This window comes from Leptidea sinapis, chromosome 7, assembly GCF_905404315.1.
Source record: "Leptidea sinapis chromosome 7, ilLepSina1.1, whole genome shotgun sequence".
In the NCBI taxonomy this organism is placed as follows: domain Eukaryota; kingdom Metazoa; phylum Arthropoda; class Insecta; order Lepidoptera; family Pieridae; genus Leptidea; species Leptidea sinapis.
In genome coordinates this window covers 499,863-524,158 of record NC_066271.1, presented here as the reverse complement: position 1 = coordinate 524,158, position 24,296 = coordinate 499,863, and the positions used below count along the sequence as shown (strand labels likewise).

At 39.5% G+C, this 24,296-nt stretch overlaps 1 protein-coding gene across 6 annotated transcripts in view; it reads left to right on the top strand.

Moving 5' to 3' along the window:
- Nucleotides 1-12,977, top strand: part of LOC126965512 (synaptic vesicle glycoprotein 2C-like) — a 40,662-nt gene extending 27,685 nt beyond the window's left edge. For 3 of the 6 annotated variants that reach the window (XM_050809159.1, XM_050809160.1, XM_050809161.1), the window contains 6 exons: nt 2,656-2,894; nt 5,219-5,364; nt 6,006-6,114; nt 7,897-8,195; nt 8,287-8,414; nt 12,812-12,977. In XM_050809159.1, the coding sequence (XP_050665116.1) occupies nt 2,656-2,894; nt 5,219-5,364; nt 6,006-6,114; nt 7,897-8,195; nt 8,287-8,414; nt 12,812-12,891 (1,001 nt within the window). In that variant the 3' untranslated portion in view covers nt 12,892-12,977. Of the gene's footprint in view, nt 1-2,655; nt 2,895-5,218; nt 5,365-6,005; nt 6,115-7,896; nt 8,196-8,286; nt 8,415-12,811 lie in introns of those variants that run through there. The other 3 variants (XM_050809163.1, XM_050809162.1, XR_007729547.1) reach the window with 2 other exon arrangements.
- Nucleotides 12,978-24,296: the final 11,319 nt, after the last annotated feature.

Genomic DNA, 24,296 nt, shown 5'->3' with positions numbered 1-24,296 from the left:
ATAAGGAGAACCTAACCAAACTACCTTTCCAAAAAAAAAGAATTATCAAAATCGGATGGCGCGATATTTAGTTATTCGAAAATTTGTTGCGCACATATTTATAGCAAATTTTAGACTTTTATGGTTTTCTCATGGTTGCCAAAAAATAATTATCAAAATTTTCACCCAGTCGAAAGTTCTGAGGTAACAAACATTAAAAAAAACATACCGACGAATTGAGATCCCCCTTCTTTTTTGAAGTCGGTTAAATAATATAAATAATACTAATAATAAATCATTTATTTCAGGCATACCACCCATATAAATTAAAAACACATTAATACAATATTTGACAAAATCTTATAATAGTTTGTTACTTACAATATTCTCTTAAGTCTATGTTAGTTCCTATCGCTAATTCTTAAATTTACCTTATAAAACTACTTGCACCTAGTACTAATATGAGCCTCGTTCCAAGTTTTCCAGAGAGAACTGCCAGTGTGCTGAGGAGGACATTAGTGCTACTGACAAGTCTGCTCATCATGGACGCAGCGCGTTTTCGCATAACCGCAAAGAAATCGTCCACGCGGGCATCCGCAAACATTGCTGACGCGCTGCAGCGCCACGGCCTCCCCAACACTGCTCTCAGCACGTTATTGTACTGAACACGTAGGGCGCTGTATCTTCTCTGCGTGTAGTTAGTCCACAGACTGCACGAATAAAAAGACTGGCAGTATGCTCTGAACAGAGTTCATTTGACTTGCGCAGTACACCGTGCAAATCTATGAGCCAACATCTTGCCTCGGACCGACAGCGCCCTACGCTCCCGTTCCATGTCACTGTCGCCATCAAGGCGTTCGGTCACCACGTGTCCAAGGTACCTGAACTCAGATACTTGTTTCAGGGGGGATCCGCACAGATAAACAGCAGGAGAAGATGTGACTCTTTTGTTCCTCCCCCTGAAAATTAGAAACTCACTCTTTTTTGTGTTGTAATGAGTCCATGTTCCTCAGCATATTCTTCGAATATGCGTAGCAACTTACCAAGACCACCAATCGATGGACTCAATAGAACCATGTCAACTGCATAGCTTATGTTGTTCATGCTGACACCATCTATCGAGCATCCGACACCTGCTCTACTGAGCCTTTTGATCAGCTGGTTTACATATAAATTGAACAACCTCGGTGACGACCGTCCTCCCTGTCTCACTCCACATCCTAGTCTGTATGGGTCACTATATTCGTCACCCCACCTGACCACATTAGATTGTTTACCGTACCAGTACTCCAACAATAACTGTAGTTCAGGACTTAAGCTTGTCTCATGTTTAAGCTTGTGCCATAGGACGTCATATAAGACTAGGTCAAAAGCTTTAGACAAGTCCAAGAAGCACGCGTATACCTGCGTATTCCTATCGGTGTAGTAACTAACAGTTTGCTTCAGACACATAATAGCGCTCTCAGTAGATAACTCCGATCTGAAACCAAACTGCGCTTCCTGTACTTTAAAGGATTTGTTTAAATGAGTGTCAAGCAAGCTGGCCAGTACCTTCGCCATTATTGTAGCAAGGGATATGGGCCTATAATTGGACTTGTCTACCGCATCAACATTCCTTTTCTTGATTATTGGCACAACCACTGTCATCATCATAGCATCTGGCAGGTAATTGTGGCTCGTACACAGGTTAAAGGGCAATCTGAGAACTCTGGAAACGTGCACACCAGCATATCGCAGATGCTCAATGCTCAGTCCGTCGTGACCCGGCGATTTCCCACGCTTCATATTTCTGAAAGCAGTGTTCACCTCTTTCAGTGTGAAACGTATCGGTTCTGGGTCAGTATCTCCAATGTCCTGAGCATAACACGAGTTTTTACTTTTTGTTCTGAGGGGCTCTAACCTAAACTGTTCTTTGAAACTATTAGCTATGTTTTTAGAACCGCTAATTCCGTTTACCTCCATGGGATGGCTCGCCAGATTTTATGAAAAAAATAAAAAAAAATCGCTAAGGCTAAATCGCAAACGCTGGCGGCTAAAAAGAACGACTCTATTGTTTTCATTTCTGACTGTGTCCTTTCATCTGTCCCATTCTGACAAGCGGGTCTTGTCAATAATTGCACCATATTTAATGAAAAAATATTCGTTTTAATTAAATTACTTACGCTTTTTGCATTTCAATTCTATATAAATAAAATAACCTTACCTATGACAAGTCACACCATCTTTTTGTTAGTTGTTAATGTATTATTTAAGGACTTTTATAGCACACTTAGGCTTGTAGATTGACACACAGTTGACGCACGACTAAGGAGAAAAGTGTGCTTACATTGTCTTTAAGCACACTTTTGCCGTTCCGTTATCAGACTGCGAATGATATGTCCATATGTATAGAACGTCATTGTTGACTATCTGTCTTATCAACTGCAATAGAGAAACAATCAATAACAGCTTAAGTCTGTAATTTTGCTACAAAGTATTATCTACCAGGGTAACGTTGCATGCAGTTCTTAGCTAAAATTAAAATTAAAATCATATTTTTTAAAATATTTATCCATAGTATCTGTAGGTACTTCTGGCGTTTCATGTTCTGAATAATAAACATTACCCGCAACAGCGTTTAAAGAGCGTTTATAATTAAAATTCGTAACTTATTTTCTTAATTTATTCTGATTCCAGTACTGGCGTGGCTTGTTTTATCTTATGATTTTCACTTAGACTTTGGGTCATATTACTTCACTCCATGGCGGCTACTAACTATAGTGTATGCCCTGCCATTTATTATAAGTTCAGTTTTGATGTGTTTTGGTCCAGAAAGCCCGAAGTATTTGCTTTCGAAAGGGAGACACGACGAATCTCTGCAAGTATTAAGGACTATTTATGCGGCAAATTATGGCAAATCTCCAGGTGACTTTCCGGTGTGTATTGTTCAAATGTTCAAAGTTTAGTAGTAGGGAAAGCTGTTGTACCTAGGACAGTTTTTTAGATATCTATTTTTTTTATTTGACGATTTGGTACTCAAACCATTTTTGCATATTTTGAAAGGCCAATTATTTGACTATTCACCACCAAAATATCAAAAATGTATATTTCATACTTATACGTGTTTTAATAAGTAAAACGAAAAAAGGGATTTATGGCCAAGGTACAACATACCATATGTACCTAGTGCGACACCTACCGTTTGATATTTTAAAATTTAATACAAAAAAAAACAAAACGATAGTGCCTCAGTAAATTTTTTAATTTTAATTAATTTTAATAAGAATTTATTATATAATATTTATAATATGGTAGGGTAACACGATTAAAAAAGAAAGTCGTGGTAGGTTCTATTGGATTCTGCTATAGTTGGTACTCTCCTGCGAGATCCCGTTCAGTCACCCTCGGCGATCTGGATGCGGTGATCTTCCAGCGCCAGGAAGATAGGAATCGTTCGATGTGGAGCCGTCCTCAGAACCACAAGCACCAAGGCAGGTTCAACGTCAGCGGTAACTTAGGACCTGGAATTATAAACCAGCGATTGGCGGTCCATTCCTTTTTTTTCATTTCGTTCCTTCTTAACAGAACACGGAACCCGCAAGCATAACATAGCAATCGCACAAATCGACATCTCGAGGATTGCGTAGGTACCTACTTGGTGCATATCGGCGAGATTGTCGACATGGCAAAGCAGAACGAAGTTTACATATTATTATTAATGATATATAACGAAAGTAAACACTTTATTAGGATAATAAATTAAAACATTACTAATCTAATTATTTAACAAAAACGTTGTGGTCACTAAAAAGTTTGCATAGATAACTGTAATTTAAGCGATTTCTATTTTATTTCTCAAACAATTAACAATGGCGAATGTTCTACAGCTAAGTTACAATAAAATAAGACTTATGTGCTATTCAATACTCACCCTAGAGCGGGATTCATCCAATACACACTATATATTTATTACGTAACTGTTAATTTTAGTAATTATGTATATTGAGCACGCGTTGAAATCTTCTTAAATCAATTTATGTGGACCGGCCGCGGAAACAGCTGTAATTCTGTCTGTGCCGCTTGCGCAGCCCAGACCCTTACACCGCGTCATATGCGTGCCTGCTCACTCATGAACCGTCTCGCTCACACCTATTATTAATTAAAACACCACTACCTTATGCTGTAGTAACGTTCCGCCAGTACTATGGTGTACCTAGGACACATTGAGGAATTGGGGATAATTTATGGAAAATATACCATATTTAACAAAAAAATAACTCACAAATTCTGAACAAAATCAAAATTATATTTAGTTTCTTTTTTTAATGAGACAAAATCTTTTACACTTTAAATAATTTAAGAAAATATTCTCCTGGCCAAAGAAAGTACAACATCTAAATGTACCTTGGCCACTGATCAAGGTATAATTGATTGACAGTCGCCGAGGTACAACACTACTCCAACTTCAACAAAACGGTGGATTTTAAATAATTTGGGGTTACTTATTTCGTAACTTTTTGATTGTTTTAATACTAGTTAAAGAAAAGAACCAATGGCATATAAATTTCAGTGACTAGTATAAAACGTTTAATACTATCTGACTTCAAAGCATATTAAAAATATTTAATTTTTTCCCCAAAAACTTCTTAACGTCGATAGCACCAAACACCGGCTTGATGGCGGTAAATGACTACTTTCAAAATGAATAGTAGTGACGTACAGAATACACTAGACAACTCACTTTTTTTGCATCCCGGACAAGGAGTTTGGAAAAGTTCATAATTATGGGTTGAGCGGTTAGGGCGTCAAGCGTAATTGGTTTCACTAGAATTTATAATACAGTAATCATCTCATACTATGCATCCTCCAGGGACATTCCAGAATGTCTCGTCGGAGATATAGTATTTGTAAATAAAACAAATATGATGTGTAATCTTATTGGCCAATATCATCCTATTTCACTGTGGGTGGTGTGTGTGTTAAAGTTACACTTGATGTGCGTGTAGAAAATATACTTAATAAAGCGTACCGAATGCTAGGTTTTATAACAAGAAATACTAGACCCATTAATCGGTTACCTGGCTCTGTGTAAGTCTATTTAGATCGCATTTAGAATATGTGTCACCAATCTGTAATCCGTTATATGCAATCTATTTTCAAAAATTGTAAATGGTTCAAAAAGTTTTTCTTAGAACCCTCAATTATTGTATGCGTACCCCGCTCCTCTTATAACTAACTTTTACATTTAATTTTTTTTCAGATAAAACGGTTAAAGATGAAAAATATTGAGGAGCAAAAGCCGTCCTTTTTTAAATCTCTCTCAATTCAGTCAGTCCCACTTCTGAAACCACCATACCTGAAATGGATTATATTAAATGGTATTCTTCTTTTTGGTGTTTTTGCGACGTAAGTAGTCATTGTGACTATGTTATAAGGCAACATTTACCCAAATACGTACTGTAGGCAAGTAAGGCACACTCCTGGTCTAAAATTAGATATATACTAATGCAATAAGCATGGTACTAACTGCTGCAAGGAACTCATTGCCACTCTTTTAAATCAACATATACAGCTTTCAATTACAAATTTTTATAATATTATTGATGTTTTTTTTATAATTAATTTATAATTTAGTTCTTTAAGAATATGGATCAAAACAATCAGCTTTATTTTATAATAACAGCTTCACCTTTATGAAGCTTTCATTTCTATCGGGTGGTCTTAGGCACACACCATTTTCATAATTACTATAACGACTGCAAATTGATAGAGCGGCAAGCCACCATATTAGTGATGACATCACTTGACAGTGACGTCAGGTCCAGTAACATTAATCAATAGTACCGTTTGCATACTGACATGACGTAGACGTCAAACTGGCAATGTTCGGACCAAAGAAATAAATCGAGATCCAACCCTATTCCAATTCGTGGAGGCTATAGTTAGAAATTGTGGCTCATGAGCGGACGAGTTAGTTGGTATAATACATAAAGCAGAAAGACGAAAAAACTCACTTGGAAAATAAATAATATAACTGATATTTTCAGAGTTAATGGTCTAAATGTCTGGACACCCGATATATTGAATAGAGTATTGACCGGCGATGAAGAAGGGAAAACTGCATGTGCAATTATCTCCCAAAAACAAAATGAAAAGGTAAATAAAAGCAGTAATAAATAAAAATAAAACGACACATCAATATAGTTTTTTACGCCCTTCTCTCTCAGAGTGACATTTGTTTTCGATTTAATAATTTAAAGATTCTAAAGGAAGCAATTTTGTTAAAATTACGTCTTAACTTAATAACTTTTATGCTTCGATTTCAAATCAGTTCTTTAAATTAAATTTATTATTAATTATAAGGATTACACCCTCGTTACGAAGCAAACGCACTTTAAAAAGATGATATATAAGAAGAAGAAGATGATGAATCCTAAGCTATTAAAAGGTACTAAGACCTATGTGGTTGTTTGCTTTCTTTTTATAGTCACCTGTCGTTATATAGTCGCCTGATCGACAGAATGCAGCAGCAACTTAGCAGACTTGAATGTTATGCCGTTATGCCTGGAGGATTTGCTTCATTGAGATAAGATAGAACTTAATTCCTTTCCTAATGGTCTTAGAAGGGTGGCTTTTTTTCACGATAGCCTCTTTAAATGCATGTGAAACTGTTCTGTGGGTCGACTCATTTTGTCTCCACTTAACCTTTCTTTGGATGCGGATTTGGGGGTAGTGCAGGACCGATCATCGCGGAGATTTTTGCGGGATCCCTTTTTCCAGCAGATCGTCTTCCGGCTGATTTGATGATGATCGATCCGGGTTTTGAAGGGTGTAATAAGTGTAGTAAGGAATAGGAGTCTAATCATTTCGTTTCCTCTCTGTACGCACTATTATCTGATGATGTTTTCGAGATCGTCATTTCTTTTGGCTCATCGAGCGTGTGTCCTATATGAAGAAGGTACAAATATCACTTGATAGCTGCACCCGGCTCTCACAATGTGGGTAGAGGGAAGGATATAAATTTATTGCCCTAATTCTTCTATTTGCTTCTGCACTCTTCCTTGGCTGTTGGATAAGGCGGTCGCTTGGCGTCACTACCTTCTACAGGGTGATTGTTAAAACTATGCTCGTTCTCACACCGCACAGTGTTGGCACTAAATATATCTTACTGCCTGGGGATCGATACTTTTTCAGGCGAGTTATTAGTTCGATAGGCCGGGGACTATCGCCTTAAGACATTTATTTTGATTAAGTGTGTGTATTTACGTCTAGTTTCTTCTTCTAAGTTTGATTCCTGTAGGTACTGCCGTAGGTGTAAGGGTAAAAGGTGTAATCCTGCATATTTAATTGATTTAATTCATAGTTATGGGGTTCAATTAAGTTGAGGTGTCCTCAGGTGTCCCAAAGAGATCGTTCGAGACGCCACATTATGATTATTGTAATTAAAATAATTTGTAACACGAAATTACTAAATAATTATTCAAAAGAGTAGCAATGAGTTTCTCGCTACTACTTGTCATGTAACCGCAACCGAACCTGAATGGAAAAGTGTATATCTTTTCACATTCATAAGTGTTATTCCTTATTTTTAATTGATGTTTGTTGTTGATAGTTGATGATTGTCGGTGCCTTTCAGCACTCAGCACGATCGATCATCCACGTAGACAAAATTTTTCGTAAAACAAAAACTACTTGGCGCAACTGTGTAAAATATTTATGGAACCATATAGCATCTATTCCGCATCGAACTAAAGAAATACGTAAATTGGATTATAAATCTCAGTGTAATCCGTGTACAAAAAAAAAATACCGATCGAATTGAGAGCCTCCTCCTTTTTGATGTCCGTTAAAAAGCAGTACTTTTTCATTAATAACAGAAAGTCGTCTGGTGTGTAAGCGCATTTGTTGTCACGTGTTTTAAAGCATATTTTATTTCAGGTACATGAAGACACATCAGAATGTGATAACTCCATTGGCACGATAACGTTTGTCATAAGTTCGACAGCGAGCACGACATGTGCTGTCATCGGTCTGATAGCAAGTTTTGCTGTTAAAGTAATTGGGAAAAAGTTTCTCTTGATTTTCGTGTACATGACAATCGGCACTTTCGTTTTGATTATCAACTTTGTGACCCAACAGATACTGTTTGCAATACTATTGTCATCGGTAGCTCTTACTGGACTGGCTATTGGACCTATCAATGCTTTTTCTGTACAAATATTCCCAACCCATTTAAGGTAAGACTATTACATGCACTTCGTGTGCGATTCCCACTTGCGTATGATCCGTTTTATTCTACATAATGTACTGAGTATTATTTGATTGCAGAGGAATGGCGGTCAGCTTAACAATGATGATTGGTCGCACTGGATCTGTCATTGGCGCCAACGTTATCGGAATTTTAATTAATGGCACTTGTGAAGTGACATTTTACGCTTATGGAGGCATGCTTATAGGTTGGTGAAGAAAATACCTAACAATACTATATATAATTTACCTATGAAATTGCCGTTCTGCAGTACTGGCCATTTCAAAACAAAATAATTTTTGTTTATGCTAAGAATTCTAATTTTAAATTTATTTTATTTAAAAAACATGGAATTCTTTTTCCATAAGTAGTCATTTGTTTATCGATTAGTGTTACATTTTCATCGCATTTCAATCTTTTTCGTCATCATGGATACGTTAAAAATTCGAGTAATAATGGAATATGAGTACCGTCGTGGCAGCAACGCGACAGAAGCGGCACGCAACATTAACGACGTTTACGGAGCTAACACTACAGACCTACGTACCACCTAGTAATTGGTTTGCTCTCTTCCGTTCTGGAAATTTCGACCTGAAAAATGAACCTCGCAGTCGTCCGAAGACTTTGGTCGACAATGACCAATTAAAGGCGATTGTGGAAGCTGATGCAGGGGCGTGCATTCCATATATGCCAATAGGCATAGCCTACCTACCATATTTAGTGTCTAATTAATATTCCTACACTAGATTCTACACTAGAAGAAAATTGGAAGAGTCAATTATTGTTTGGAGCGGAAGCTTCAAATAGCTATGATTGAAGATTACGCCATTGTACCCAACTTCGACAGTAGGACACCGTTCTAACAGCAGTTTAAAATAATTGCTTGAGGAAATGAATGGGAGGAATAGGAGACTCATGGCACTCGGTCTCTCAAGGTCTTCGAAGAAATGCCGCATCAATTTGGAGAACGTAATCTAATCAAGACCTGCAAAAGTGGACTGCAGAGGTAGGGCTGCTAGATAGCCGCTGTGCATATGTTCTTCAATGGGTTAAGGGTTTCTAAGGTGAGAGCTTCAGTGCTCTTGGTTCATCACATCACTGTATAGACTGCAATAATTCAAGCCTTTGAAGTAGAGGTTAGGCCAACTGCTGGACTTATAAAGGACGTATCAGTGTCGATAGCTACGTAGATTGACCTTCAGAAGCCATTAACTAATAGGCACCCGGGCTACGAGCACCATTATTAGGCAATGTGGTGCGAGTGACAAAATAATCCAATAGGCACTATCAATTAACCAACTGAATCGACTCTCTGCTGGAAACTTGAATGCAGAAAAGTCGTTGAGGGGTTATACTAGGACATTTTTAGCAGAGTAGAAAAAGTTTTATAACACGCCCAACAGACTGGTATTATCCACTGATCAAACAGAGACTTAGGTGCGTTCCATTAGCAAAGGAGCATAAAGTTTCAGACATAATTCAAGTAATGACTCATTCAAACATCGACTAGCCCGTGCTGTTCACCTGTAGGAATGGTAAGAACGAAGTATGGAAGTTCCAGATTCTTTGAATACTACATATTGTTGAACAACGTGACCAAAGAGCACTATCCTTTCGATTCCTACCCCGGATTGGAAACACACTTGGCGTGTTGGGAGGCTGATGAAATACTTTTAGAATGTCAATTTTCACAGTACATCCTGGCAAGTGGAACTTCGAGCAGAGGCTGAAGAAAAGACTGCTTTCCTATGAATAGGCTGGCAATGGCCTGTGGCAGTTTTGTGTTCTATTCGAACTGAAACGCACCAGCGACTTTCGACGACTTATGAAACCATTACTAGTGGGACGGCTGTGAGAGTTCTGTCTGGCACATCTTGATTATTGTGGGTAGCAACTTCGCGGAACATAGAAGGAAGAGTACATTATATCTGACTGCTGCTTTATTTTAAGTAATTTGCAGCAATTACTAGTTTTGCCCTAACTCTTTAGTCCGTAGTCCTGACACGTAATAATACATAATATAAATAAATATGATCTGTCTCGAAAATGAACCTCACAAAGAGCAGCTACAGTTTGATGGTATCGGTTATTCAATGCACACACTTTCTTGCTAAAATCACTACCTTTGATAAATGAGTCCAAAAGAAGATCTTAAAAAGACAAAAGGCATTTATTTTCTCGAAATTGATTCCTTTAGATTTTTTTTGTGTCTTTTCTAATATACTGGATACTACTTCTTCGGAAACAAATGGCGCTCTGAGGGAGAAGGAGGGGCGCAAGACACTTTCACAGCTTTTTTTTTGCGCTCTTTTTAATGAAATATACAATATTGTACTGGTATTGCTATTGCTATCAAATAATCATAATCTAGTCCCAAGCTGTGGATCCCTTACATATTCAGCTGTGGGGTAGTAGGAATTACGACAGAGCCATTTTTAATAAAATATTTAAATTTATTAATAAATAATGCCTGAACAGTGGCTGTGACTTTATTACAAAAGTGTAAAAATTTACCCTTAAAGCTATATTATTGTTGCATAGCAACGCTTCGACGTATATGACGAGAGTGTCAAATTTAATATCGCGCAGCAACGTAAATGACGAGAGTGTCAAACTTCAAGACATTGTTAATTTCAACAGCTCTGTCAGCAAAACTCGTAGCTCAGCGGAAAAGTGTTTACTTTAGACGCTGTAGACCCGGGTTGGATACACCTACCAGTGTATGGATTTTTTGGATTTTGTAAAGTTAATGGAAATTTCTAGTATGTTCAAGATCAAATCGAACAGAGTAAAAAGGATGGAAAATGTGTAAGCAGGATAACAATAGTTAAAAGAAATTTCTAGTATAATTTAAATTTAAGGATGGAATGGGGGAATCATTTTGAAAATAGAACAGATCCGGGGGTATATATGCCGTACTAAGCGTGGCCTACGGCAGTTGTAGTTCTGACTCGAAAGTGTAAAGAAGAAGAAGAAGAAGAAAAGAAGAGGTAGTGAAAAGTGGAAGTGTTCCAAGAAGAAGAAGATAGAAGAGACTTCGTGTTCGGTACGGTGTGACGCGTTGAAGGTACCGCCGTCCACAAGAGGAACAGCGGCAGACCGGCGAAGTGCAAGTTCTGAAAAAGTGAACGCAAATAAAGACTCGTTCCTATAAGCGGAGTATTATTTCCAATCCCTGACCCACTCTCGTGTCATTATGTATCTTATGAAGCCTACTAGAATTAGTTACAAGCAATTCCTTATTTCTAGTGGTATAATAATGAAAATAACTATTAAGAGCAAAAAGGTGACGATTTTTGTGAACGTATTTTAAATTTTCATAAATGTACTGACAATGAACAGTCATAATATTTACTTTATTAAATTTTCTTTCAAAGACTGTCTATAACCAAGCTGATATATAGCACGAACGGCTCTCTTTTGCAGAGCAAATACTATAATATCAATGTAAGCAGCATGAACCCACAGTAAAATACCGTTCGTCATGATGCTGTGAAAATAACTGAAGTACACTAATCTAGCGGTCGCAACATTCGTGTATTCTCTAATCTTTCTAACGGCATATGCCGTAGAGCTGAGTCTATTTGCTAGTTGGGCAATATGTGGACCCCACTGAAGCTTTTTATCTAACGTGATACCCAAGAATACCGTAGTGTCCACAAGTTCCAATATCTGGCCATTTATACTTATAAAGCGGAGTATGTTGTACGAACGTGTATAGTAATTTTATTTTTATTTGAGAAAAAGTAAACAGACGAATAATACGTTCACCTGATGATAAGAAATATGCGCTGCCCATTACAAATCAGAGCGGCTCAGAATTCTTGACAAATCAAATTTCTGACATGCGATTGTACTTGTCACTGTCAGACATAAGATGTTAAGAGCCCGTACTATCTCAAGGCACACATAGATTTACATATTTTGCAACAATCTGAATAAATTCATATTTTTTTAAATTAATTTATCGATATTTTTAAAATCTGGATCAGACACGACTTGCGTTTGAGTTTAATTACTATGCAAAGTTTCAAAGTCATATTCAAAGTTTTTCTTTTAGTGCTATACTTTATTAATGATTTATAGTCAACTAGGTAAAGAGTAAATTCTACGACATCTAGTTTCCACGTCACTCAGTCGCCAGATCACAATATCCTGAATTTAAACATATTATATTTATTTCAACTTGATTGATAAAGAATTGTTAAAACAGTCATATATCTTGTTAAGCAGTTTGAGGTGGGGTGCGTCATTAAATCTCAATAGCCCGGTCATACGTGTCCGGTCCATCTGAAGCGCCCTTCAAAACAAGACAATAATTATTGGCACCAGAAAAAGTCTTCGAGAGCTAGCTGGCATCCTGTACCAAAACGGCTCGTACTACTGGTAGATAGAAGGTCTGATAGAAGTGGAGAATCTAGAAAACGACAATGTATGAATCACATACATTAAAGTTGTGACAATCAGCAGCAGCATACAACCATCAACAGTTTCTCGGAGTATTCCGTTCAATTAAATAATTAATCACCTGTTGATCATTCGTTTGTTGATGTTTGAATTATGACGAATATTCAGCCATTCAAAACAGTTTGTTTTCTGTTTCAGTTTGCGGGCTTCTCTCATTTATTCTTCCCAAAGCAAAAACTGCAAAGAAACATAAAAAAGTATTGTTGACAAAATTATAACAAAAAATGTTAATAAAACTGGCTGGCTGATTGATTGAAACCATAACTAGATTATAAAATATAAATTTTGTATATCTTTTGTAATATTATTCTGGTTTTATTTTGTTATACCCTAGTTAATAAAAGTATTCCGCCCTCTTAGCTCTCGAGGCTTTCCAACAAGAACGAATCAAACTATTTACAGGGAGCTGGATATCCAATAACAATACAAAAAACATATCTGGTCTCAGATCGGCAAGAAAGGGCCCTGAATCTTCGCTGCGGAAAGCACAGCTCCTCCTTACCGAGCTGAGGTAAGGACGCAACGCTCTGAACATTTGGAACGTCAGAGGATGTATACGTCTATATGTGCAATATGCGTCTTTACAAGGAAAATTCTAAAACATAGGTACATTCTAGAGACGACATAGCATGCTTTGTTATTTGTAATGGACATAACAGATATCAGGCCCGAAAGACATATCATGATTAACATACCTTAGTATAAGAATTTAGCGTAATTTTATGTCTCAAAATGGAGTATGCACTATAGGTATCAATAATGTAAAAATCTTTCTTAATAGTTGAGTCACCCACATTGATCTCCGGTGTGGAAATCCTCATATTGTCCTAAGTGCTACATGATTTAGTCCAACTATCCTCGTCCGAGAAAATGGCACCTCCCCATCATCTGCTATCCGATCCACTAGAGATTTTACTAAATTCAAAAATCGAGGCGCTAACAGAATGGAAAACTAGTCGATATCAAATAAAATACATATACATTTTTGTGCACTCTGTCTCGCTCATCATGCGATTACAGGCCTTAATTACTACATAATAAGGATTACCTATTATTGGTCTTGTATGCGTTATAAACGTAAATACCTGTTTATACCTACTATACTACATTATATACCTGACTTGCTGCAGTTATTACCGATTGTCACCAGTAAATATATTTATTACCCTGTGTTTCTATTTTGTATTGCCTTTTTTGTGCTAAAAACATGTTTAATGTTTATTTTTCGGCTAATATAATGTATTCTCATCTCATTCTCTGTAAAATAAACCATATTACTTGTACATGTTACATTTATCTCACTGTGTTTATATTTTACTGCTGGTATTGCGTTTTTTGTATGATAGTGTTAGTAAAAACATGTTTATTTTCTTATTTTTCAGCTTACAATATAATGTATTCTCACTTTCCGTAATATAAAACATATTATTTTTAGTTACAATTATGTTAAAGATTAACTATTAATCAACAATTACGTCATTGTAGTTCTCATGAAATCATAATTAATATTCGTGTCACTCTGTGTCTAAAAATAATAAAATTACCTAGTATGATAATGCGATTGATTTTTAATTTTTTAGTATACAGTAGATAATTTTTATGGACAAAGTTATTTCAGTGTATTATCAGAACTGTCGTGGATTACGGACTAAGCTCCATACGCTTTATATGAATATACTTATGCATGACTACGATCTAATACTCCTGACTGAAACATGGTTAACTGATGAGATATTTGACAATGAACTCATTGACTCGAGATATCACGTATACCGGTGTGACAGGAGACGAACCGCGACCGGGCGGCGTGATGGCGGTGGAGTTATGATTGCGGTGCGTCGCTCGCTGGCTGCCACGATTCTTACGCTGCCTATGTCACAGCCAGCCACTATGCCTGCCATGCCACCAATGATTATTACGTACTAGTTGAGTTACGCACTACAGCATATATTCCGCCGAATCAGACCCATGATATATACCTATCTTATTTTAATTACCTACAAGAAATCTTGTTACTTAGCGATAATATACACCTTGTTGACGACTATAACATACCGACAATAAATTGGTTGCGACACGGCGCGCATATGGAACCACAATTAAGTAATAGTAATTGTTTAACGAGTCAACATTTTTGTCAATTTATGTATACCTTGAATCTATCACAATATAATTGTTTTGAAAATTATAATAATCATATTTTAGATCTATTCCTATCCAGTAACAATGATTGAATTTTATTAAATGCACTTACTGCCTTGGTGCCACCTGATGGTCATCAGTCTCGATCGCGCATCGGTGCAAAACAGCCGCGCACGTATTAATTTTAACTCGCGCGGTGCTCGCGTTATTATATATCAAAGTGATTATATGCAAATTTAGACATTAAAATCATCGCATTAGAGTACATATTCAACTGAGTGCTTTGCCTGTTCTTAAAATGCCTACCTGCGTTGCTTGTGCATCTGTGCTTGAATTAAAAGAATTAATGAAATGTTCGCTGTGCGCCTCGACCTATCATTTTCAATGCGTTGGTATGACGAATAATAATTATAATAAGCTATCATCGTCTTATAAATCGTCAAGGAAATGCCCTGCGTGTAAAATGGCCAGCAAAAGAGGAACGCATATCCCAGACTCCACTCCTGTTAAAGGATCTGATCCTGTCAACGTCTCGGACAGCAGTGGTAACATCCAGTATCAGGACTTTAAATCCTTTAAAAACGATGTGTTGAATGCCATGTCTAAGCAGGAGGCACACGGGCAGTCCTTACTGAAGCTGATAGAGGAGAAATTTCAGGCTGTACAAGGGTCCCTGGATATCTTTACTGACGGCCTAAATACGGTGAAGAAGGATGTTGCTGACTTAGAAAAGGCTTTTTCAGCGAAAATTTAAGGCCTCGACAGTCGCATCACCGACCTCGAGTTCCAAATATCACAAATTAGTGATATTAAGACTGCATACGAAGGTTTGAAGACGGAGATGGCATGCATTATAGAAGCTAACACAAAGAACGTGTAGTGGGTGCGACGCTCTAATATTCAAATTAATGCCATTCCACAAAAAAAGGATGTGGACCTTATCAAGGTTATAACCACTCTGGCGGAAAAAAGCGGGTATAACTTGGAGGCGTCTCGAGACATAGATTTTGTCACACGCGTTGCAGTAAGGAATGATGTTGATAGCTCCTATCCCAAGCCTATAATTCTTAAGTTATTATCCAGATATAAGAAAGATGACTTCTTAGCGTGCTTACGTCGCCTGAAGGAGTTGAGAGCATCGGATATTGGATTCCCTGGTAACAAGAGCAGAGTATTTATAAATGATCACTTATCTAGTTACAACAAGATGCTCCTACAGAAAGCGAAGTTGCGTGCTAAAGAGAAACATTACAGCTATTGTTGGGTGCGTAACTGTACAGTGATGGTGCGGCAAAATGATAAATCAAAAATTATTCATATCACCTCTGAAGATTCGCTAAAAAAAATAGTTTAGGTAATAGCTATAAAATTACAAATTGCATAGAAACCAAAGTACAATTTACATCGAATCATGTTCTCAATTGTAATAAGAAGTTTACTCGAACTCACAGTGAATTGTTAATCAACCTATCTATCAACCCATTCTGCTTAACCTATTGCTTACGTAAATTATTTAAATGTTTGATGTACATTGCTCGCCTAGTTAATAAATACAATATGTACACATACTCAGACGCTTCATTCCCCGCAATTAAATTTGTCTTAAGAAATGTGAACTATTGCATCTTTTACTGGTGTGCTACTTGCGGTATCATAATATTAACTTTGATTAATCTCTGTCAATGTAAGTATGCAACTTGTTACTCGCTTTTATTACTAACTATTTGTTATGGTATCATACTGATTCGGATGGTAAATATTTCACCAATTAAATTCATAGTATACAGAGAATTTGTAACTAGTTCAATTAGTTTATATTGTATGATCTTATATTTAATACCTGTCAATTACTACGAAGTAATATTAATTATTGTTCAATGCGGACGTCGTTCCATTTATTTATTTTGTACGATGGTTTACTTGTTTAATGTACTTTATTATGTAATACCTAAAATAATTATTGTAACCTTGTTGGAGCAGTGTTAATAAATCTTTTTTACCAAAACGTTCGCGGATTACGTACGAAAACCACGGGCTTCATTAAAAATGTTTTACAAAACAACTACGACATAATATGTATCAGTGAAACTTGGCTACTGCCTGGAATCCACGACGCTGAATTGTTCGACGCGCGTTATAATGTTTATCGGGCGGATCGTGACTACGACCGACTGGGAGTTAAAATGGGCGGCGGCACCTTAATAGCAGTACACCGTTCGCTTATGACTAATATACTAAACGTACGACCACTACCAGTGTTCCCCGACGCTGATATTACTCAGATTAATATATCTCTTTGCCGGGGCCCAACTTTAAAAAACCTCCGTTTGTTCTGTTGCTATTTCCCTCAAAATCTGCATCAGTTATGGTCTCAACAGCAATTTTTTGAATACTTATCAAATTCAAATTCAAATTCAAATATTTTTATTCAAAATAGGATTTATTGAACACTTCATCATCACATCACTCATTGAAAGTCAAAATCTACCACCCATTCAAAAGAGACCGCCTCAGACCTGAGAAGAATGGGCGCAAGAAACTCAGCGGGCTTTTTTATATATATAAAATATGGATTACAATGTAATATCGGACAACAAACATCCATAATAAAAGAGCCTGAGGGTGTTCGCTTTAATCCCAGTCCGTGGTGTCATTAAGAAAATCGTTTATGCTATAATAACCTTTCCCACACAAACGTTTTTTTTATTTTTATCTGATCTGAGCATAGCGTACCCCACCGACGAAGTCTTACTTGTAGGCGATTTTAACATTAGGAATGTTGAATGGCAACTTAATCTTAGTGATATAGGTTACACAATTTTAAATACTAGCGCGGACCGGTTGACTTCCCAACTATGGGCGTTTTTATGTTTTACGGGTTGGATCCAGTTCAATTATATCAGCAATATTAATAATAGATGCCTCGATTTGGTCATATCTAGTTCTCAATGTTCGGTTCAGAGATCTGTCGCTCTAGCGATACATAGGCTTGCAGCCTAGCCTGCGACCTCCTCCTCGGCTCGTGAGAAAATTTCACTCGGCAGATTATAACCTGATTAACGAGGAATTAGCAAAAATTACTGCGACCTACCGGATGATAAAGAAATAAATGCGGCAGTCGATGAATTTTATCTTGTATTAAATTCAATTATCGATAAGTATATTCCATCTAAATTAGTTATAAACAGCACCAGCTATCCATGCTGGTATTCACGTCCCTTAATTAAAATTGAAAAGAGAAAAATAAGGATACATAAAAAATGGAAAATATATGGAAGGCAATCCGACTACTTTCTATTCTCTGATCTTCGACACGAATTCAAGAAAATGGAGGCTTCATGCTATCAATTATATATTAATCGTGTAGAAAACAATATTGCTCTAAACTCGAAATGCTTCTGGTCATTTATGCAGTCAAAATATAAGGTTAATAGTATACCTGATAGCTTATATTTACACAACGAAAATGCCAACGACGGACAACATATAGCCCAACTGTTTAATAAATTCTTTAAATCCGTGTTTGAAAAACAATTTAACCACACTTTGAACGCGAGTATTTATGCAAGTGAGTACTATCAAGCTGTTATTGGATATGTAGAAATTAATTTTAAAACTGTAGAAAATTTCGTTAAAATATTTAAAGTGTACTCATTCCGATTACGAGGCCTCGTAAGAGTCCCGTATCGTTATTTTTCGTCACTACCTCCCCGTGCCGGGAGTGGGTAATTTGCGCGCCTGCTGCCTTTCTTGGATGTGGTAGCCGTTTCTCAGGCTCCCTCTCCGGAATCGAACCCTGATTCCCCGTTACCCGTGACAACCATGGTAGTCGCAGAAACTACCATCGAAAGTTGATAAGGCAGACATTTGAAAGATGCGTCGCCGGTACTGGACCATGCGATCGGCAAAAGTTATCCAGATTCATCAAAATTAACGACTTCGGACGCGAGGCCCTCCGTCGATTGGTTTTGATCTAATAAAAGCACTCATCCCATCACTGGTCAGAGCTCTGATTGCATGTATTAGCTCTAGAATTACCACAGTTATCCAAGTAACTGAGTAAGATCTAAGGAACCAAAACTGATATATTGAGCCATTCGCGGTATCGCCTTAATACGGCTTGCACTGAGACATGCATGGCTTAATCTTTGAGACAAGCATATAACTACTGGCAGGATCAACCAGGGAGCTGCTGCAAACAACGATTGTTGTCGCGCTCAGCGCGTCATGCGTCGCGATCTCCCCTTAGGGCGTCGCGACTATGACATCTTGAACATATCGTGAGATATCCGTTCGCGCACTGTATACTATATATCTCAAAGGCATACGGTGCGCGTTGAACGAATCATAAATCGGCGATGGGCCGATTGTATGTTATGAAAGTTCAGTAACGAGAGTCCCTTCGGGTAATAATAAAAATGATGACACGCAATAGAAGCGGTATCAACGTATTAATATCGGTACACGTCGTGATCACAAATCGGATCGACGCCCGGTGCTTGAGAGGAGCGTGAACGTCTCGCACGCGTGAAATGCGCGACGCGTTCCGGCTTGCGGGCCCTCACGTTAAAAATCTTAACAGAGGGAAACCGTCGAAGCCCAGTCGGCGTCTTGGTGCGCGCAAAAAATTTACACGATCGCTTTCAACGTGACGAGGATCGCCGCAGCGTATGCTACTATAGAGAGAGTGAAGAGAGGAATTATGAGAAACGAAATCACAAAAAACCTTTCAAATCACCAAATCAAATATCATCCGCATAGGGAAACTCGAAAACGCTCGATCGACACAGCGCGGTGAGTCTATTGTAAAAAAAGAACATATAAAACAACGCGCGACACAAACACAGACACAGACACACCAGCTCTGCCCCGAGAGTACCAACAACCGTATTGTTATTATATCATCGTCGTTATCATCGCGCGCATTCACAAACTTACTCAAATATAAATATATATTAAATAAAATATGAATGACGATGACGACGACGAGAATAATAAAACAGCAGCAGTTGTTGTGGCTGGGGTGGTTGGTGTTGTGCGTTTTTGTATTTTTGTCGCGTGCGTTTTTCACTCTTTTTACAAGAAAAAACTTGAGCGGCGTTGAATTCGGCGTCGCGAACCGTTCGCTACGGACTCGACTCTCGACGCCGACTGCCGTATGTGTGGTGCACGCGAACGATATGAACGTGTAAACTCTGATATGTGAATAAAGTGATTTTGATTTGATTTTACTATTTATTAATAACATAATATTGAATATGCATTGCGGCTTCGAAGAAAAAATCGCTCTTTTGTTTTTCTTTTTTTTACTTTTTTAATAACGAGTACGATAATGTTCAGTAATAAACGCGCGACACGTACATTTCATTTTCTCTCCGAAACCAAATAAGAAAACTTCCAAAAAAAATATATTTCAAATCAAATCAAAATTCTTTCTTACTTACTTACTTACTTACCTATTTACTTACTTACTTAGTTGCTTACTTACTTACTTACGTACTTACTTACTTACTTAATCACATTCGTTTTTCGCGATTTTCAGCAAAACGGTAGGTAAGTTTTATCATAAAAGTATCTCGGACAAAAATTGTAGATCGTAAAATTATCCATTAAAAATGTATCAATACTTAGTGTTAGATTCAAAAAGTTAGTTTCCACGCCACCTATGAGGTAGTAGTGTACTTAGCGCGTTTTTATAAGTTTTTGAATAGTTATTATCTCAGAAACGGTGGCTCGTAGGAAAAAAAGTATCGGTACATTTTTTATAGATAATTTTATGACTTACACTTTTTCTCTTAGGTATTTTTATGATAAATTAATAATTAATAATTTATTTTATTTAATTTAAAAAAAAAAAACGGACAGAACATGCAATTATTAGGGGACACGAATATTGGTCAAAAACTATAATGTTCTGGTGTACAAGGAATAAGAGAAAAGATGGAGACCGGCAGGGAGCGCCGCGCTCCTCGCGCTCGGCGGTACTCGTTATTGGAGGAAACAAGTAAGTGAGATATCCGTCCGGGAAGACCGGCAGGGAGCGCCGCGCTCCTCGCGCTAGGCGGTACTCGCTATTGAGGAATCGACCGTACCCGCTATTGGGGCCGATCGTACTCGCTTTTGGAATTTGCGCAGCGCGCCCAACACCACCGGAGCCGCCGCCGCCGCCGCCGCCGACGGCGATGTACACTTATCACAACACTCGACTCGACATAATAACCTGAAAAATGATCGTACTCGTTATCATTAGAGTAGTCGCCGTGTACAACAACAACCACGTCTTTCAACTATAATAAATAATAATATATTGTAAAATTTTATAATCATGAGAAATCGCGTGACGCGTCCGTCACGACGAAATATCATGATAATATTATTTATATTATTATGTTATTATAATATTATATGTTGGCCTGTTGTTTGTTTGCACACACACACACAACTCTGCTTCTCGGCGACGATGCGTCCTCGGACGAATCACCTGGCGTAGGGCTGAGTATCAACAGATCGCAGCACGACGCTGCTCTACCGAGCACAACACCCCGCCAGGAACGTAAGTCGTCTACAGACTATTCCGAGCCCCGATATCGAACTGAGGTAAATTCGAAACTTCGACGCCGTGGTGCACGTGTTAATACCGCTCGCACCGTTCGTCGCGTTCCAAATGGGCTTCGACGTCGCGTCTTACGAATAAAACGCGACTAGTAAAGTCACATTGTTTAGAGCCTCCCGACACTCGGGGCTCCACAGTGAGTATATCCTTGCCGGATTCGGCTAGGCTGGCTTCGGCCTTAGAGGCGTTCAGGCATAATCCCGCGGATGGTAGCCTCGCACCACCGGCCGCTCGGCCGAGTGCATGAACCAAATGTCCGAAACTGCGGTTCCTCTCGTACTGAGCAGTATTACTATCGCAACGACACGCCATCAGGAGGGTAAAACTAACCTGTCTCACGACGGTCTAAACCCAGCTCACGTTCCCTTTTGATGGGTGAACAATCCAACGCTTGGCGAATTTTGCTTCGCAATGATAGGAAGAGCCGACATCGAAAGATCAAAAAGCAACGTCGCTATGAACGCTTGGCCGCCACAAGCCAGTTATCCCTGTGGTAACTTTTCTGGCACCTCTTGCTAAAAACTCTTTATACTAAAGGATCGATAGGCCGTGCTTTCGCAGTCCTCATGCGTACTGAACATCTGGATCAAGCCAGCTTTTGCCCTTTTGCTCCACGCGAGGTTTCTGTCCTCGCTGAGCTGGCCTTAGGACACCTGCGTTATTCTTTGACAGATGTACCGCCCCAGTCAAACTCCCCGCCTGGCAGTGTCCTCGAACCGGATCACGCGGGAGTTGTACGGCGACGAGCGTTGCCGCCACGTCGCCACTCTGCACGCTTGGAACGAAACACCGTACGCCCGCCGATATTATCGACCGCGCACCGCTTCCGCCCAACCGAGTAAGTAATGAAACAATGAAAGTAGTGGTTTTTCAGCGACGACCGCGAACGATCTCCCACTTATGCTACACCTCTCATGTCTCCTTACAATGCCAGACTAGAGTCAAGCTCAACAGGGCCTTCTTTCCCCGCTGTTTTTCCCAAGCCCGTTCCCTTGGCTGTGGTTTCGCTAGATAGTAGATAGGGACATAACCCACCTCCTTCCCATGGTCTTACCGACCTTTCGGTCATCAAGACCTAGGAACCGACCGAAACAGCGGGAGATGTACCGGATTTGAGGTCCGGCACATTTTCTTGACTCCCTACAAGTTCTCTTTTTTAATATGCGTCCCTAGATGGCCCTCTCCCCCTTTCTGGGGGCGGCCGACCACAGATACGGCTTCTTCGTCGCCGGGCTCCCCTTCTTCCTAATCTCCTCTTCTTCTCTTGATCTTCCTTTCTCTGTCTTCGTCACCGTCTTGGTTTACCCCTCCATCACTCTCCTGACACGGTACCAACTTGCGGCATATCTCATCAGCCTGGAAAAATTCTCCTCAGAGGATACCAAGTCTCCGTAATAAACTGGTCCTGGTCTTGTCCTCGTTAGATGGTCCAGCATTTCGCCTCTTGCTTCCTCGTACAAGCTACAATCACACAGCACGTGGTCGCGGTTCTCGTCCGTCGCGCCACATGGACATGTGCCGTCCCCTTTTAGCCCCAGGTCCCTAAGCTTCCCGTTGAACATACCATGCCCTGTTAACAGTTGCGACGTGTAGTGGTCGGGAAGCACCCACGTTGCCAGGAGTCTATCCCCGACACATGGGAAGAAGCGTTTGAGATCGCCACCCCTCTCTTCACGTTCCCAACGCTCCTGCCACATGATGACCACCTCGGAGTGGATGTCTTTCTTCAAGATCGCGAGCTCCTGCTTTACCTTATCGCCCCTGGTCGCCTCTATCTTGCCCGCGCGGTACACCTCCAGGTCGGCTGGAAGCACCCCTGCTAGCACTGGCAGTGCGGCCGTACTCGTGGAGCGATACGCCTTGGTGAGCAGCACCAACGACGTTCGCTGTGTCCTAAGCAACCGGCTAGACACCACATACAGGAACGACCTGTGATACCAGACGCTCGCCGCGTACGTGAGAGTAGCTACGTACGTCCCCCTGTACAAGACTTTGAGAGCCTTGTACTGTATGCCCCATGATGTTGAAGATACCCGTGCCATTTTACCAAAGCACCTCGCGGCTCGCTCTCCGATATCCAAGGCATGCTCAGCAAATGATCTCTTACCATCAATTGTAACGCCCAAGATTTTCACCGAGTCCACCGCTCCTACAGATTCGCCTGACATTCTAATAACCGGAGGGCGCCCGAACGAACCCTTCAGGGTAATCGACTTAGTTTTCAGCGGTGAAAACTTCAGCCGATTCCTGCGACCCCAAGTCGAGATTCTCTCGAGCACCGCCCCGGCCTTGGTCTCGATAGCAGCCCTAGAATCCGCTTGTATAAGTAGCGTCACGTCGTCCGCGTACGCTACCATTTCGACCCCTGTTGGTACGTCCATTTCCAAAAGGTCATTCAACAGAATATTCCAAAGTGTAGGGCCGAGCACAGAACCCTGTGGACACCCCATGGTTGACGGTTTCCACACCGTCTCCCCCCCTGCAAACATACCGACCCGTCTATTGACGAAGTACGAGCAGAGACACTTGTATATGTTCGGCGGGCAGCCGCCCTGCTTAAACTTAAGCAGGACCATAGGCCACCATGCATTATCGAATGCACCTGCTATGTCCAACGTTACCGCCTGGACATACTTGTGAGTGCTGGCGTTCACTGTATAGAGAAGCAAGTTCAGAGCCGTTAACGTCGACCTCCCTTTCATAAACCCATGTTGACGGGTTGACATGCGACTGTACAGACCGGAGTACATTCACATATCAACTGCTCAAGCACCTTACCCAGTACTGGCAGGAGGGTGATAGGTCTATACGCCTCTGGGTCAGTCGCCTTCCCATCACCCTTTGGCAGTACTATTAACCGGCCATCCT